This window comes from Panulirus ornatus, chromosome 67 (assembly GCF_036320965.1).
Source record: "Panulirus ornatus isolate Po-2019 chromosome 67, ASM3632096v1, whole genome shotgun sequence".
Classification (NCBI taxonomy): Eukaryota; Metazoa; Arthropoda; class Malacostraca; order Decapoda; family Palinuridae; genus Panulirus; species Panulirus ornatus.
In genome coordinates, this window is record NC_092290.1 from 11,025,469 (window position 1) to 11,044,182 (window position 18,714).

Sequence of the window (18,714 nt, forward strand, 5' to 3'; positions counted from 1 at the left end):
CATCATACATGTCCACTGCGACGAAGGGAACGGAGTGTGTGGTGTCGACATCCCAACCCTACACACTAGACATATCCCGAGCATTTCTACGTTTTCTTTGACGGTATTTGGTGTCGTGTAGCAAGATAACCTCGGCATAGACCATCAGGTCATCTGTTGTCTGTTCAGTCCATGTTCTGTCCTCCAGCAGATGACCTCGTCATAGACCATCAGGTCTTCAATCACTGTTCTTCCCGTGCACTGTCCTCTAGCAGATAACCTCGTCATGGACCATCAGGTCATCTGTTGTCTGTTCATTCCATGTACTGTCCTCCAGTAGATAACCTCGTCATGGACCATCAGGTCTTCAGTCATCTGTCCTTCCCATGTACTGTCCTCCAGCAGATAACCTCGGCATGGACCATCAGGTCTTCAATCATCTTTCCTTCCCATGTACTGTCCTCCAGTAGATAACCTCGTCATAGACCATCAGGTCTTCAGTCATCTGTCCTTCCCATGTACTGTCCTCTAGCAGATAACCTCGTCATGGACCATCAGGTCTTCAGTCATCTGTCCTTCCCATGCACTCTCCTCTAGCAGATAACCTCGTCATGGACTATCAGGTCTTCAATCACTGTCCTTCCCATGCACTGTCCTCTAGCAGATAACCTCGTCATGGACCATCAGGTCTTCAATCACTGTTCTTCCCATGTACTGTCCTCCAGTAGATAACCTCATCATGGACCATCAGGTCTTCAATCACTGTCCTTCCCATGTACTGTCCTCCAGTAGATAACCTCATCATGGACCATCAGGTCTTCAATCACTGTTCTTCCCATGTACTGTCCTCCAGTAGATAACCTCATCATGGACCATAATGTCTTCAATCATCTGTCCTTCCCATGTACTGTCCTCCAGTAGATAACCTCATCATGGACCATCAGGTCTTCAATCACTGTTCTTCCCATGTACTGTCCTCCAGTAGATAACCTCATCATGGACCATAATGTCTTCAATCATCTGTCCTTCCCATGTACTGTCCTCCAGTAGATAACCTCATCATGGACCATCAGGTCTTCAATCACTGTTCTTCCCATGTACTGTCCTCCAGTAGATAACCTCATCATGGACCATCGGGTCTTCAATCACTGTTCTTCCCATGTACTGTCCTCCAGTAGATAACCTCGTCATGGACCATCAGGTCTTCAGTCATCTGTCCTTCCCATGTACTTCCATATAGTCTGCAGTACCCCAAGCCCTCACCTGATCACTTACCGAAGCTCCCCAGCTGTGTCCTGGGTCCGCATCATTCCGACGTAGGCCCGTGTGCCTCCTTCATGGTCCTCCACTCTATCTTGAGGAGATTCTTCCATACGATTTTCAGCTCATATTTTTCGTTCGCATCAGTCGTGTCTTAGAACAGCTTTAACTTTTGTCTACAGGCATCAACGCTCGTATATATATATATATATATATATATATATATATATATATCCCTGGGGATAGGGGAGAAAGAATACTTCCCACGTATTCCCTGCGTGTCGTAGAAGGCGACTAAAAGGGGAGGGAGCGGGGGGCTGGAAATCCTCCCCTCTTTTTTTTTTTTTTTTTTTTTTAACTTTCCAAGAGAAGGAACAGAGAAGGGAGCCAGGTGAGGATATTCCCTCGGAGGCCCAGTCCTCTGTTCTTAACGCTACCTTGCTAATGCGGGAAATGGCGAATAGTTTGAAAGAAAGATATATATATCCTAGCCTGAGCCAGGTATCCATTTTATCGACCAATCCCTATGGGTGGATGGACAGTTGGGTTGGCTGTGGACCGACTGCCGTAACCAGGATTCGAACCTATACGCTCGACCCAGAGCAGCCGCGTGAATGTGTCATAGTCAGGAACGCTAACCGATATTACAGAGGTTCGCTCTCTCAAGTATAAGGTTTTTACAACAGTTTCCAGATGAACCTCACTGTACTCGCCGTTCCTGTAATTCGACTTCGTTTCGTGTTCCTCTGATGTCAGCGTCAGCTTTTGAAAACATCCATCTTACGTAATCATCAGTTGATAATCGCACCTCACGTGACCTTAATCATTTCATCTCCAAAACCGTCCATCTCCCTTTTTCCCGTACTTTTCGATGTCGAGGCCACGCCTCGCATCCGCACAACACCCGTCGGGACCCCTATACCTTCAGACATATACTACTTTATCCTCCCGTCACAGGCAGTGACCTCTCTTTCTCAGTGCACCCAGGACCTTCGGCCCCCAATCTTCCATGGTATGGCTAACGTGAGCACGTATCTTATCGTCCACGAAAACATTAGAAGAAAGAATGATATGGTGAGGGCAGGAAGTATACCAGAGGCGTTCCATTAACCGTTTTCAATCAGTCAGCACATCCATGAGCACACACACACACACACACACACACACACACACACACACACACACACACTTACCCATGACTGCAGTCATCGCTATGCCATTAACACCACATGATGCCAAAGTCACTATTGGTCCGTTTCTGTTCATCCTATCACATCTCTTTCCTTCCCTGAACGCTGCATTCTACGTCTCATAATTTTCTGACGGCCTCCGAGTGTAAATTTAAAACCTCATTTGATCGTGACAGGTTTCAGTCCTACTACACGCTTTACCAACAGTGCTAAGGGGAATCATTATCCCCCTCTCTTGGACCATCTGCCATCATTTTCACCTGCGTAAAAGACACAGAAACAGTCGTTGTATCCTTCCAAAACTATGTGGTACAACCTCATTGTCTACTCTGCTGCCAGTAGTTTCCACATCCAGTCAACAGGTGTTCTGTCTTCGTTTTCTTTCCTCGTCTCACTCACCATCACCTCTTCCACACATCCTGGTTATCATACTCCACTCGTATGACTGCTTCCCTCACCACCTAAGTCATGTCATGTCGCCTCCCTTCCCCCACCCTTGACTCGCCGCTCTCGTCCAGCCTCAACTCACACCAGACCAATGGCTTGTTATCACGATCGATTTCATCCGTTCCTTGCCAGACTTCCCATGTCTTTCACCAGAACTCAGACTGACCCAGCACAGTGGCTTCCCATCCTCACAACACGCCACACCTTCGCGAATCTCCTCTTTGTTCAGAGTTTAAAGGATCTACTGAGCTTCCCTGAATTATATGATATCCAATCCTTCATCACTGGAGTGTTACTGAGGGTCATTTGTCTTTTGTATTTTCTGGCCAATTTAAAACCCCTTTGGGCTGAAAATTGGAGTATGAAATTCAGACTGAAAAAGGTTGTCTTTGAGAGGCAGTCGTGTGTTCTCTGATCTTGACCCATCCTTTCAGATTTCGTAATATAATCAACCGGCCACATCCCTCACAGTACGTGGTGCCACATCCCTCACCTTACGTGGTATACTTTGCATCTATTGTCATATCAGAATCTATTCTCTTGATCCCAGGGAGGGAGCGGTCATGGAGAGATTCATCTATGAGGATGGATTCAATGAAATACATCGGTCGGGTTCAACGATTTATTTACAGGGCCATGCACAACAATAAATTAGCAATATCAATAAATAACATCGACAATTATCAACAAGGTTAGAGAGCGAGAGAGAGAGAGAGAGAGAGAGAGAGAGAGAGAGAGAGAGAGAGAGAGAGAGAGAGAGAGAGAGAGCCTCATTTGTAGATCCCCCTTCCAGAGACTTGGGAATATCATCTGTCAGCTCAGTTGATTAATCTCTTGGATTAATGGATTTATAGTTCTGCTCCTCATTTTTTTTTCCCTTTTTCTTTGGATTTTTTTTTTCGTTTGGATCCACATCACCGCTGAGGTCTGGCAGCAGTGGTGGGACCCACAACACACTATGGAGACCATACTTTTTTTTGACTGAGGGCCGCGAATGAGAAGCTCTGGGGCAAGGTTAGGGGATGGGGGGCCATTGAGGGCCATATGGCACTGAGAAAAATGGTCTGGCTCACTCTAACTAGGCCATGGCCCCCAGGAGGTAAGGGGCTGAAGGGGACGGCGCTTGGAAAAGATGGGATGGACCTGACTGGCGGTCCCAGGTTACGTGGGAGGACTGGGGATTGGATGTGACGCGGGAGAAGACGTCACCTAGTGGGGGGGAGAGGGGCGATAGACATGCGTCATGGGAAGGGCGTTACAGGTGATGATTCGTGGGAAGTGCGTCTGGCAAGCGCACCTAGAAGCGTATATGTGTGTCAGTGTGTGTGTGTGTGTGTGTGTGTGTGTGTGTGTGTGTGTGTGTGTGTGTGTGTCTAGGACTTGAGGTCCTCCCAGAGGGACATGTCATAGACGAAGGTCTGGGAAATAGGAGACGCGTCCTTAGGAAATGTGTCTTTGGCTTGTGTGTGTGTCTGTCTGTCGGGTTAATGAACTTAGCTTTTTAGGCCAATTGGCTGTCGTGTGGATAGGATGGGGTCATGGAAGGTCATCAGCTTCCAAATCACTGATCAATTTGTCTCGAGCACACGAACGTCTCCCTCACGTGTTCTTGATCATGTACGGACCCTATACACTCCTACTATGACCCCCTCATGACGTGGATCATGGAGAGTGCGTCATATATATATATATATATATATATATATATATATATATATATATATATATATATATATATATATATATATATATAATGTATTACTAGTGTCATAAACAAGTGTGTGTGCGTTACCGAAAGTGCGTGTTGTTTAAAAGTGCGTCATAGTGGTGTTAACCAGGGAAGTGGTACGCATGGAGGGAAGGAATGCGTCGTGCGACGTTGCTACGCACACACACACACACACACACACACACACACACAGTGCGTCCAGACTTGCGTCAAGGCTGAAGCCTCATTCATGTCCAGTGGCGTTGTGGTGTCATCACCGTGTCATGAAGGATAAGATTTTGACGTCAAGGTCATAAGTTAAGTCCAGGGTCACTTGAGTCACGTAATGTCTTAGGTCACTGGAAAGCCTCTGATGTCAGGTCATGAGTCTCATCCAAGGTCATTGGAAAGCCTTTGACCTTCAGTCATGAGTCACATCCCAGGTCATTGGAAAGCCTTGGACCTTCAGGTCATGAGTCACATCCCAGGTCATTGGAAAGCCTCTGACCTTCAGTCATGAGTCACGTCCCAGGTAATTCGAAAGCCTTTGAACTTCAGTCATGAGTCACATCCCAGGTCATTCGAAAGCCTTTGACCTTCAGGTCATGAGTCACATCCCAGGTCATTCGAAAGCCTTTGACCTCCAGGTCATGAGTCACATCCCAAGTCACTGGAAAGCCTTTGACCTTCAGTCATGAGTCACATCCCAGGTCATTCGAAAGCCTTTGACCTTCAGATCATGAGTCACATCCCAGGTCTTTGGAAAGCCTTTGACCTTCAGTCATGAGTCACATCCCAGGTCATTCGAAAGCCTTTGACCTTCAGGTCATGAGTCACATCCCAGGTCATTCGAAAGCCTTTGACCTTCAGTCATGAGTCACATCCCAGGTCATTCGAAAGCCTTTGACCTTCAGGTCACGAGGCTGACGATGCTTAACTTTGGTGGGGGAAAAGAGAAACATAATAGAGACATTAAAGGAGATGAGAAAGAATATGACTGAGACAACTTGAGACTTGTTCGTGGGGGTCAGAGGCAATGGGGCGAAGAGGGGCGGGTTGGGAAGGACTGACAGGAGGAGCCGTATGTCACACTGGAACCTAACACGCGACTGACTCTCTACAGGAACTTCTTGGCCGCCTCCTCCAGAGTCCTTTGGACGGCGTAGGAGCTCTCCTCGTAGGTAGGGGCGGCAGCATAGGACCTGTAGGAGGCGTTCCCGAGAACGGAGGGTTAATGGAAACGACAGGATTATATATGGGAATTCTCAAGGGCCCCCTAGGGAGCCAAGAATCGGGCCTATCCTTCGTGGTCGTAACAAAGACAGACTGACTGACTGACTGTTCCCGAAGGAGGCTGTACGGCGAGACCAGGGCAAGAGGCATCTCAAGAGGTGGTACTGGAAGTAGAATTAGTCTTAGGGCTTCCTCAAGTGGAGCCCCAGGATGGGGCTTGAGTAGGCCCTGTGGCCAGGAGATGTTAGAACCCTCCTGGGGACTGAGTCATTGCTTTGAGCAGGACAGATGGAACACGAGAGAGACTCATTGAATTCTGCTGAAGTTTTTTGATTCTTATTTTCGACGTTATTTCCCACTTCGCGTTGAACACCCTACTGACGAAGGAACACCTGGTGACACACTCTGCATCACCACCTCCTTCGTCTGGGTCAGTCTGTCTTATACGACACACTTCCGGAGTATCTTACATATATATACACGAAATGTTTATATATTTACAAATGATAGTTATATACTATTTACATGATTAGAATATTTACAGTATCGATTAGCCAGGTTAATAGATCTTATCAAGAAATTGTGATAAAAAGGAAAGAGAGCGATGCTTAATTGACCCCATAGAGAGGTGTTAGTCTCAGCAAGGAAGTGAAAATTGCTCCACTGGAAATGGTTCTATGAGAATTTGTGTAGAAGACAGAATTGTCAAGCCAGTTAAACGAGCATATAGGAAAAGAAAAGTGCTTTTGAATTTGATGTGAGAGGCTGCATGCACCACTGCGAAGATCATAAGATAAAAAAAGCGGATGGATAACGTGACTATTTATCCATAACACATTTACAGCTTAGTAAGCATTGCCTCGATGCTGTCCTTCAGTCGCCCACCACACACTGCTCCACATTGGAGGTTTTACCACCATCATCAAGGCTGTTGCGATGGAAGAGGTGAGCGTTCGTCTATCACCCACCTGCTGGATGGACTGAGACCCCAAGAAACATGCATGAGGTGGGGTGGGGAACCAGAGCGAAGAGTGTGGGGTGGCTGGTGGCTCTCGCTCGCGTCGCCGGGCGGCAAGACTGAGTCACGAAGACGAGAGAATTATGAGGCGATGGGTCGCCTTGTCGTCCGCTGGTGAGGGGCTGGACGAGGGAGACTGATGGTCATGCGTTGTGGTGTACTCACGTGGGCGATGTGTAGCCAGTGGCGTCGTCCCTGGAGTTCAGGAGGCCTAAGACCACGACGGCCGCTATGAGGCCCAAGATGACCAGGCTGAAGAGGATGATGGTGTCGTTGCTGATGGTGACGGACTGGTTGGAGCCAGTGCTGGTGAGGAAGAGCCGCTCGTTCCCCTGGCTCTTCTGCTCTGCCTGGGTGGTGGCGGTGGCGTGGCTGAGGGCCACCAGAGACAGAGCCACAGCGGTTAACATTCCTGGAGCACAACGTGAGTCGTCAACAATAATTAACGACACGATTCACATGTGCCAAGAAAATATGGGATGAAAGTTGGATGAATTATTTACTTTGAGGATTAATGAATGTCAATAAATCTAACCTATGCTTTGGTGATGGTGACGTTACTCTACGCAAGGTTCGAACCCAGGAAACAACAGATCTATCAGTAGATTATAAGTTCCTATCTTCATTTATCATCAACAGAGCAACACATCTCGACTTCTACTCTGTTAACGAAAGACAAATTATGGAGAACAACGCCAAGAGGCGGAACCACCGTGGTCAAACTCCCTCACGACCTGCTTCCGGGAGTGTACGACAGTTTCAGCGACGGCTGGCAGCATGCACGTACCGTCGCCGGCCAGACGAGGAACTGAACTCCCAGCCGTACGATAACTTTTTCACGGTCATAAAAATGCAAACGTCTGAGGTGACACACACGCACACACACACACACACACACACACCGTGGTATAGTGGTTAGCGTTACCGACAATAAGTCATCACTAGCCCGCCTGAGCTTGGACCTACATGTGTTTGAATCTTGGGCATGATAGTCGGCCCACACCCAACCTAGGTGTTCATCCTCCCTTCGAAGCTGGTCGATGAATGGGTACCTGGCTTCGGTTGGTGTGTGTGTATGTGTGGAGGTGGAAGGCCATCTACTACTCAGTGCACAAATGCGTGTCGAAGCTAGGGGTCGCTCAGTCTCCGCGAAGGTTTAGTGACGTAGCCTCGTCCTTCACATGGATCGAAAAACGTCTCCAGTATTACCCCAACATTTGAGGATTTACCTCAGGGGCGTGTCAAGGATTCCCACCCAGTTCTACAGCGTGGCAGACCATCATATACATACACCTCTCCACGGTCACGAAGTAGACGGTATGACGCGACTGAAGACCACATCTGCACCTTCTTCCACGCCAGCGTCTACAGGGGACGCAACGCCGCCCATCTTGTTCTTCCTCAAGCGCCAGTTACTTACACACCGACGGGCAGGTTCCCTGTAGCAGCCGTGCGCTTGACACCCCCTCTGTCACTACCGACCCACACTGTGTATACCAGCCACAAGGCACAGGGCCTCACAGTCCTACCCTTCAGAGACATGGTGAGGTGGTTGTGGCGTCGTGTGGCTGGTCTTGGAGAGCGGAGGCGCGCTGGCTACCGCGCACGTCTCGGAGGAGCTGCTGTTCCACACCAACTGGTGATTCCGTGGTCGGTTCCTGTGTTTATATAGAGCCTCAGAGCCATACATGTGCCTTGCGATTAGGGAGAGCGCCTCCCTCACTCCCTCACACATCTGTGTCGTGACAGCTGCAAGGGGCGGCGCCCCCCGAGTGCAGTGGGGGTTTATGTTAACCAGCATTTCCATGGAGCTTTTCGACCACAGGGTGTCCAAAGGGTTGGTTGTTTCTTCCATCCCCCCCGTCTCCTCTCGCCTCCTGCTTCCATTCGTGGCATGAAAGATTTTATTTTCTTATCTTCGTTATCTTCTGTAGTGATAGTGGTGTGTTCAGGGCCACACTCCAAGCACTGGCGTGAGTGACTGCCGGTATGAGCTTGCCTGTGAGAGCCTGCCAGTGAGAGTCTGCCTGTCAGTGCCTCCTTGTGAGAGTCAGCCTGTGAGAGCCTCCTTGTGAGAGTCTGCCTGTCGGTGCCTCCTTGTGAGAGTCAGCCTGTGAGAGCCTGAGAGTTTATCTGTGAGAGTTAGCATGTGAAAACCTATGTGTTAGAGCTTGCCTGTGAGAGCCTACTTTTGAGAGTCTACCTGCGAGAGCCTCATTGTGAGAGTCTGCATGTGAGAGCCTCCCTGTGAGAGCCTGCAGGTGAGAGTCTACCGTAACATCCTCTCATGTCAGCGTCAGTAACCAGTACGTGGTTGGCTTAGCATGTGTGCTTTAGATAACCCTGACGTAGCATCCACACGTGTACATATACGAATATATATATATATATATATATATATATATATATATATATATATATATATATATATATATATATATATATATATATATCAAATGGCGTCCAAACTTCGTCTATTCGTTGTATATCAACTGACTGTTATATTTCTCTCTTGTGTCTCCCCCGGTGATGTGATTATTACACGAAAGTGCACTTAGGAACTTATCGTATCTATCTATCTATCTATCTATCTATCTATCTATCTATATATATATATATATATATATATATATATATATATATATATATATATATATATATATATATTTTTACGTGCATCTGAAACATCTGAATTAAACGTTTACAATATTACGTTTATTAATGTGTGGGTGGAATGTCTCCCATGTACAGAGGCGCTGAGCTGTGAGACATGACCTGAATTTTAATGCACCAAGCTTTAAGCCCTTAACTTCCTTCCCCGGTTGTTCCCAGCGTCCTGATTGGCTGCGTTTCTTCCCATAGGAATCCCGATCTTTTCACTGATTGGTGGAGACCTTTCTCAGGCTGTGATCATTCTTACGAAGTTTCATTACCTTAGATAAAGAGGTTGAACGCAACGTTGCCTATGGCAATGGATTTTCCAAAGATAAATACAATAAACTTTTTACGTAACCATGAGGGTACAATCGACACTCCCAAAAAAGAGAGCAAAAAAGAAAAGAGAGAAAAAAGACAAAGCGTGAGATTACCGATTCAAATGACAGAGAGTTTACATAGGACAAGAGAAGATCCTAAAGTTACGTGGGGCGTCCTTTTAGGGACGTAGGATCCTCTCTATTTAAGACAAGTGCTGCGTGACGGAGGATTTTCTCCCTGACGGAGGGAAAACATCGTCGGCGCATGCAGAGCGTCTTTAAGGTAATGGCCACCTGTGTGGTGGGCAGCTATCACAGCGGCCGCAGTGCGCCGAGGTAATACTTAAGATTAAAAAAAGTGGTGTCTGGCACACCTCTCTCGCCTCGGGGGAATAGACGGCTGGCATACGTAGGAGGAGGAGGAGGAGGGAAAGTGGAAAGTGTGGTATCAGTATCATTCTGCCTCTGATGACGGTCCAGGCTGCCCAGTGAGAGAGAGAGAGAGAGAGAGAGAGAGAGAGAGAGAGAGAGAGAGAGAGAAGGGGGGTAGTTATGGAGGCAGATAGGCGGACGCGTGTACCTAAGGATGTGAGAGTGACGAAGAAGAAGAAGAAGAAGAAGAAGAAGAAGAAGAAGAAGAGGAAGAAGAAGAGGAGGAGGAGGGAGAGGAGGAGGAGGGAGAGGAGGAGGAAGAGGATGAGGAGGGAGAGGATGTATAAGTCAGTGAGAAACGGAAGAGCCAAAAAATGTGACGGAAGATGGAAGTGAAATTGAATGGAATTGATGGAAATTGAACACTGGAAAGAAAATGGTTGATAAAGATCAATAGTCTTGCATACGATATCTATTATTTTTCCCTCTCTTCTCTACCTCCTCTTATCACTTGCATCAGTCCTGACGTCTGTGAGCCAACGTGGCCGATAAAGGGTTATCTAGATTATCGTGTCTAACCCTTCTAAAACCCTGAGGTAATAAACAACCTCTAATTCTTGTCGTAAAAAGGCTTAGTCAAACACACTCACCACACTCGTCCTTCAAAATGCTTTCCCCATCTGTCTCGTAGCCTCAGTACAAGGAATGATACCTGAGACCAGAGAAGTTATTGTCGAGATCTTCATATATCGCAAAGCAAAGTTAGCTTGACGTACACTCGGCAAAAAAAGTATCTTCCCAGATGCGTCCGATAAACTTCAGAATGATCGATGATACTCGTGTTCTCTCGGTAGGGTTGAGAAACGCGAATGAGAAAGAAGTTTTCTAATGATGATCGTATCCTTATCTTATAGTTTCCTCCCATAAAAGATGTGATTGTTGTAAGATTTAGTGTAGCAATTGCCAGGGAATATTGCTAGCAATCGGTGTATTACAACATCATGAAAATAAAGTTAACAATGTATGGCCAACACAATGATCATTTCTCAAACAATGGTCATTTCTCAGAATCCTTCGTCCGTCGCGTCATATTCTTTCAGACAAAGTGATGAGGTACTTTTTTTTTTTTACCGTGTGTACAGAAATGGTCGTAGTACTATTCCAAACTGTTTTCGTCGACTTTTTCATTTTTTCTATTCTTTTTTATCAGTTTTGTTTACAAGAAAATTGTTTATATGATTAATAAGTTAATTTCGTTTCTTTATTTTTTTGCTTGTGATCGCCTGAACGACTGTAATCACTCGTTACAGCCTTGGTATAGTTGATACAGCTCTTCCTCACACCACTGTGGTGACCCCTGGTAACCTATGTCGTTCTGGAACATCATAGACGTAGAAAACGGATGAAGGAAAAAATATGCGGTTGTCGATGTGGCACTAAAATGCTGGTTGGTCATCAATATACAAACCCAGACTTTTTATTTCTTTTCTTTTTAGACACCCTACCGTTCGTCTGACACACACACACACACACACACACACACACACACACACACACACACACACACACACACACACATATATACATACATATTCAAACAGACTGGGGTTCCTGTGGCAGCAGAGGTGAAGAAGAGGTGAACTCCCCCTAACAGCGATAACACTGGTCAACACCTGACCTTCATCACACATGGCTGGTGGCGTATTAGATGTAGTCTTGGAAGGCTGATTTCACAATCCAATCCTTTCTCTTGCATCACATCTGCTTTTCGTGATGTATCTGCTGAAAGATAAAGCTGGACCTTTATTTCTTTTCTAGCATCTCGTCTCAAAGACTAATGTCTGGCTTACATAGGACGCTCACATGACTCATATCAGGTAAAGGAGTCACTCATACGACTCACAATACTGTGGCTAAGCCACTCTGTTTGTGCTTAACCCAAGAGCACATGATCCCTCCCGGTGGCGCTTGTTCATCGACCCGTCTAAGAGAAGTGTTGAAAGCGGTGCTGCTGTTCCACAATGGGAGCAAGAGACCCTCCGTTCCTGTGCAGGGCATTCAGTAACCATGAAGGGGTGTTATGAGAACCTGCAGGCCATTCCTAGATGCCATCAAATGCAAAAAATTGCAACTGGGGAAGTACATGGGGACTTGGAAGTGATTGGCATGCTGATGGGAATGCAGTCAAGACTCACGAAGTAATGCTATTTTTTATTCTTATGATTCTGGGATGGTCAAGCAACTTCCAGGCATTGTATGGAGTCGGACTGGCCTCCATGAAGACCATATGAGCCAGGAATTTCGAGTGGTCCAGGATAAGCCTCTGGTTGGTTCACACAATGATGCTCATCTTCCCCCGCTGCTCCACATGAAGCTTGGTCTCATGCAGCCATTTGTGAAGTCACTCACCCAAAGAAACTCGAGAGGATTCGAGTATGTGGCGGAAAAAAAAGAAAAATCCAAAGATCACCGAGGCCAAGTTGGAAGAAGGCATCTTCGTCAGTCCGCAGATAAAGAAACTCCTGGAAGGCTCACAATTCCAGCCCACGTCTTGGTGACTTGGAGCTGAAGGCCTGGAGCTCTTTCAGTTGGGATATGGGATTTTTGAAAGCGGCGTGAAAAAGACTTCTGAAATCCTATGCTGCCATGGGATGTAGGATGTCGCTCGAGGTGATGCTCTTTCCCTTCCATTCACATCTGGACATTTTGGCGGGGATTCCTGGAGTTGTGTCTGACGAATCAGGAGACCGCTTCCATCCAGCGCGATGGAGTATTGACGCCAGCCAGGGTGTCTGGAATGAAGGCATGCTTCCAGATCACTGCTGGATGCTATACAAGAGACGAACCTAACTCAGAGCATCATAAGGAGACCAAAGCCCAGTGCTTGTAGCTTGTGAAGACCTCCGCTATAGAAGGCTAAAAGCTTTAACGCATTTAGCTTCTGGATAGTGTCATCTTTATATACCTTCCATCCAAGAATCCTGAACTTCTATAGATAAAAGTTTGAACTGGTACAAATCTGTATCATTTTACCTTCGCCCATACATCATGTAGCGGCGGCTGGACTGGAAGAGTATGTATCCGTCGAAAAGAAAATGACCCATGTCGTTCCGGACTAGAAATTCGAAATCTGGCTGATATCACAACACCAGATAATTTGCCTCCTCCTCCTCCTCCTTCTTTCCCTCCTCCTTCTGAAGACTTGATTGGTTGGTTGGTCGAGCCTTCCTTAGGCCCGTCAATTACCCCGAGTTATTTTAAGCCCGTCCGCCGTCAACTTGCTACCCCATCCATCAGCCGAGAAATCTTTGATCTCCTGCATGTGTTGAGGATGAATTCCAAGAACAGATACACTCTCACCGTAATCACAGGGGAGAGGGATGATCTATGAGAGCCCTGGACGAACGCTGGAAGAAACGGTAGTTGGACGAACGCTAGAAGAAACGGTAGTTGGACGAACGTTGGGAGAAACGGTAGTTGGACGAACGTTGAAAGAAACGTTGGTTGGACGAACGTTGGAAGAAACGTTGGTTGGACGAACGCTGGAAGAAACATGTAGTCGAACGAATGTTGAAGAAACGGTAGTTGAACGAATGTTGAAAGAAACGGCAGTTGAACGAACGTTGAAAGAAACGGTAGTTGGACGAACGTTGGAAGAAACGTGAGTTCGACAAACGAAAGTTGTGATGTTCCATTAGCTTTATCAAGATCTCTGTCGCGTTGAGGAATTCTTTTAAGAAATTTCCTCGCACGTCTCCTTGGGGACATAATAAACCTGGATGATGTGATAAGTCGGTAGTGGGAGGGAAAAATTTAAAGGCATTAGTATTTGATAAAGAAGAAAATAATGTGCATGTAGCACAACGAGTGGACAGATGTTGGGGGAATTGTTAGAAGAGGGGAATGGCTGTCGCGACCAGAGACATGAATGGTTAGTAAGGAGAATGACTGTGTGTGGGGGTAGTGGAGGGCGCCTGCTTAAAGCCCTCTGAGCATATCTACAGACAGGGGGACACAAGTGTGTGTGTGTGTGTGTGTGTGTGTGTGTGTGTGTGTGTGTGTGTGTGTGTGTGTGTGTGTGTGTGTAATCTTTCTCGTTCTATTTTTCTGATTCCCATTCTCTCTCTCTCTCTCTCTCTCTCTCTCTCTCTCTCTCTCTCTCTCTCTATATATATATATATATATATATATATATATATATATATATATATATTTCTATGAGTACACGGGATGAAACACGGTCAGTTCCCAAGTGCACTTTCGTGTAATAATCACATCATCAGGGGAGACACAAGAGAGATATATAACAGTCAGTTGATATACATCGAAGAGACGAAGCTAGGACGCCATTTGGTAAACATGCGATTGTCCAAGACAGACAACGAGCGTTATTAGGTACAGTAGGGTGGAGGGTCAAGTCAACTGAGAGGTAAGTTTGAATGGAGAAAAACTGGAGGAAGTCAAGTGTTTTAGATATCTGGGAGTGGATCTGGCAGCGGATGGAACCATGGAAGCGGAAGTGGATCATAGGGTGGGGGAGGGGGCGAAAATTCTGGGAGCCTTGAAGAATGTGTGGAAGTCGAGAACATTATCTCGGAAAGCAAAAATGGGTATGTTTGAAGGAATAGTGGTTCCAACAATGTTGTATGGTTGCGAGGCGTGGGCTATGGATAGAGTTGTGCGCAGGAGGATGGATGTGTTGGAAATGAGATGTTTGAGGACAATGTGTGGTGTGAGGTGGTTTGATCAAGTAAGTAACGTAAGGGTAAGAGAGATGTGTGGAAATAAAAAGAGCGTGGTTGAGAGAGCAGAAGAGGGTGTTTTGAAATGGTTTGGGCACATGGAGAGAATGAGTGAGGAAAGATTGACCAAGAGGATATATGTGTCGGAGGTGGAGGGAACGAGGAGAAGTGGGAGACCAAAGTGGAGGTGGAAAGATGGAGTGAAAAAGATTTTGTGTGATCGGGGCCTGAACATGCAGGAGGGTGAAAGGAGGGCAAGGAATAGAGTGAATTGGATCGATGTGGTATACCGGGGTTGACGTGCTGTCAGTGGATTGTATCAGGGCATGTGAAGCGTCTGGGGTAAACCATGGAAAGCTGTGTAAGTATGTATATTTGCGTGTGTGGACGTATGTATATACATGTGTGTGGGGGGGGGGGTGGGGCCATTTCTTTCGTCTGTTTCCTTGCGCTACCTCGCAAACGCGGGAGAAAGCGACAAAGCAAAAAAAAAAAAAGAAAAAGTTATATATATATATATATATATATATATATATATATATATATATATATATATATATATATATATATATATATATGTGTGTGTGTGTGTGTGTGTAATCTTTCTCGTTCTATTTCTCTGATTCCCAGTCTCATCCACCCAAAGGAAAGTCTTGACATAATTTCTACCCCCTGGTCCCATCTGGTGTAATTAAGCGAAGACCACACGTCTCATGATTACTGGTGGTACATGAGGAGCCGTTCGTGGTGTGCCGTTTCCCGCCCCAGAGGTACTCGGAAGGCGGCGGCGTCGTCGTCGTCTCCCGTGGCCGCAGGAAGGTACTGCTGGTGGGGGGCGACTCTGCTCACAATTTCCATACAGATGCCACGTATGATAACTAGGTCTGTATGTTGGGCGAGCCTTAGTAAGTTGGACGTTTATCAATATGATGACGATGATGATCATATATATATATATATATATATATATATATATATATATATATATATATATATATATGTAGATAAGGTGATCACACCTGTCCGTAATGATAGTATGAAGGTGAAATCGCACTTCAGTAGGAGTTCATACAGTTATATTTAACACCCGTTAATCACTCTCCCTTACAAGGGTTACGACCAGACAAAGCAGACAGTGATTGGCCTAGAAAGATTGGTGTTGGACGGCGGGAACCAAGTGTGATGTTGGGATTTGAATAACTTTAAGTCCTGGCACCTGATGATGAGGTGGATTGTCTCCACGAAACATGTCGTGCCACATGGATAGAAATATATATATATATATATATATATATATATATATATATATATATATATATATATATATATATATATATATATATATACTTGTTTCCCGTCCGGCGTGTTGCTGAAGAGACTGGAAGGTGGAGAGAAAGAGCCCCCTTGCTTTGTTCTCCTCGTCTTCTCCAGCTTTTAAGGGGACTGCATCCATTTCAGTGGTGTTAAGAGGCCAGACCATATCTCTTGGGTCTGTGTGGTCTTTGTATCTTAGGCCAGACCATCTCGTTTGGGTCTGTGTCTCTCTGCAACCACGTAACACCTGTGTCTCTGTGGAGGAGTTAGTGCCGACCATCTTGCCAGGTACAACACTCACACCCTGGGTCCTCAAGGTGCTTGGTTAGCCCTGACGTCTCTAACTTGGTTACGAGGTCAGCCTTACCTCACTCTGCAGTGTAGACAAGGTCAGCTCTACCTCACTCTGCAGTGTAGACAAGGTCAGCCTTGCCCTACTTTGTTGTGTGCACAAGGTCAGCCCTGCCTCACCCTGCAGTGTATACAAGGCCAGCCCTATACATTTATCCTACAGTGTGTACAAGGTCAGCCCTATACTTCACCCTGCAGTGTGTACAAGATCAGCCCTGCTTCACCCTGTAGTGTGTACAAGATCAGCCCTGCTTCACCCTGCAGTGTGTACAAGATCAGCCCTGCTTCACCCTATAGTGTATACAAGGTCAGCCCTATACTTTACCCTGCAGTGTGTACAAGATCAGCCCTGCCTCACTCTGCAGTATGTACAAGGTCAGCCCTATACTTCACCCTGCAGCGTGTACAAGATCAGCTCTGCCTTACTCTGCAGTGTGTACAAAGTCAGCTGTGCCTCATTCTGCAGTGTGTACAAGGTCAGGGTTAAGGTCTAGCGGCAGCTGTGATGTTGACACAGTCATAGGACGGACGTGACGCTGTGGAATGGAAAGTTGGTGTTGGAACCCCTGCTCTGCTCACCTGTGCCGCTTGAGTGTGGGTAATGGGGCGATGAAGCCGCTATGCTGTGAACACTGAAAGATGGAACAACCACTGTGTGAATAGTGGAACGATGGAACAACTACAGTGTGAATACTGGAGCAGTGGAATACTTACAGTGTGAGCACTGGAGCTGTGGAATAACTACAGTGTGAGCACTGAAGCTGTGGAATAACCACAGTGTGAGTACTGGAGCAATGGATTAACTACAGTATGAGCACTAGAGCAGTGGAATAACTGCAGTGTGAGCACTAGAGCAGTAGAATAACTACATTGTGAGCACAGGAGCAGTGGAACAACTACAGTGTGAGCACAGGAGCAGGGGAATACTTACAGTGTGAGCACTGGAGCAGTGGAATAACTACAGTGTGAGCACTGGAGCAGTGGAATAACTCCAGTGTGAACACTGGAGCAGTGGAATAACTACAGTGTGAGTACTGGAGCGCTGGAGAACTCTAGCGTAAGCACCGGACCATCTGTTGTGTGAGCTGGTGTTTCATACGAGCGCGTCGCCTTCACAAAGCAACGAAGCCAAAATTCACCCGGATCGGGAACCGAAAACTCTCTGAAGCAGTTTCATCTTCGTCTCGGTCGTCGTCCGCGAGCATCCACACCTCCGTCAGGGTCCAGGAGGGTACAAAGAGTAGAACAATTATCAACATTGCCTTTGGCTAGGGAGCCTGGGCCGCGTACCACACGTTTGGTCTACTACAGACTCCGTTATGTAGTGGGAAGGAGGCGGGGCAGTGATTACGCTGCCACCCTACTTCGACACGAACCCTCGGCGCGAACCATTGATGCCCCAGACCCATTAGAAAGCCACATATGCGAAAATAATCATAAAAAAAGGAGAAAACGGGAGACGGAGAAATGTCTTTTTTTTTTCATATATACTTACATAAATCAATTCCAGGTGAACTAGATGTGTGAGGTGAGGTTTCATCGATTGGTTTGTGAGGAGGGGAGGCCTCACTCACTCACTCACCATCTCAATGCGGATGTGTTCGAATCAGATTTGAGAACCAGCCACCGAATGAGATGTCTCCTTTTTTTTTTTCCCACCCTTCCTCTCGCTACTACCATCTCTGTCTCTCTTCTCGTCAGTGAACGGGTGAGCTGTACCATCTCCTCCCCACTGTCATGACCTGTGTCGACCTGAACTTTGCTGTCATAAATTACTGTCGTCTGCTGTACATTTCTTTTACGAGTTATATAGACTTTGATTTGTACGATGCGGGCTCCATTGGCGTAGGAGCGACACCCATCATTTAGCTTTTGAATACCTTTGAATCGTGTGGCACCATAAGGCCAACGAGGGTCTTGTTAAACTCGGTAAGAATAAAGTCAAGAGTGTTTAGAAAACATCAGGTCGACAGTGGGGAGGGAGAGAGAGAGAGAGAGAGAGAGAGAGAGAGAGAGAGAGAGAGAGAGAGAGAGAGAGTTACTTTCGACAAGAGTTCTGATCATTGTGATTTGGATGAAGGAGATTTTGAGCGGGGGAACTCCACTCGTTAGCCCCGTGTGTGGC

General features: G+C 46.5%; 2 protein-coding genes across 3 annotated transcripts in view; one reads left to right on the top strand and one right to left on the bottom strand.

Annotated features, from left to right (window-relative positions):
* Positions 1 to 18,714, top strand: part of LOC139747171 (uncharacterized) — a 79,594-nt gene that overhangs the window by 566 nt on the left and 60,314 nt on the right. The gene's annotated exons all lie outside the window — the stretch shown is intronic.
* On the bottom strand, positions 3,485 to 8,485 carry LOC139747061 (uncharacterized). The gene is made up of 3 exons (XM_071658847.1): positions 8,365 to 8,485; positions 7,001 to 7,247; positions 3,485 to 5,786 (listed from the first exon to the last, which is right to left on the bottom strand). The coding sequence occupies exons 1-3, from the start codon at positions 8,375 to 8,377 to the stop codon at positions 5,702 to 5,704; spliced, it is 345 nt and encodes a 114-aa protein (XP_071514948.1). The 5' UTR covers positions 8,378 to 8,485; the 3' UTR covers positions 3,485 to 5,701.

What these genes read in the sequence shown, in the direction of transcription:
- LOC139747061 (XM_071658847.1), bottom strand. An exon ending in ACTGGCTACACATCGCCCAC is followed by an intron (nt 5,787 to 7,000) that starts GTGAGTACACCA and finishes CGCCTCCTACAG; the next exon opens with GTCCTATGCTGCCGCCCCTA.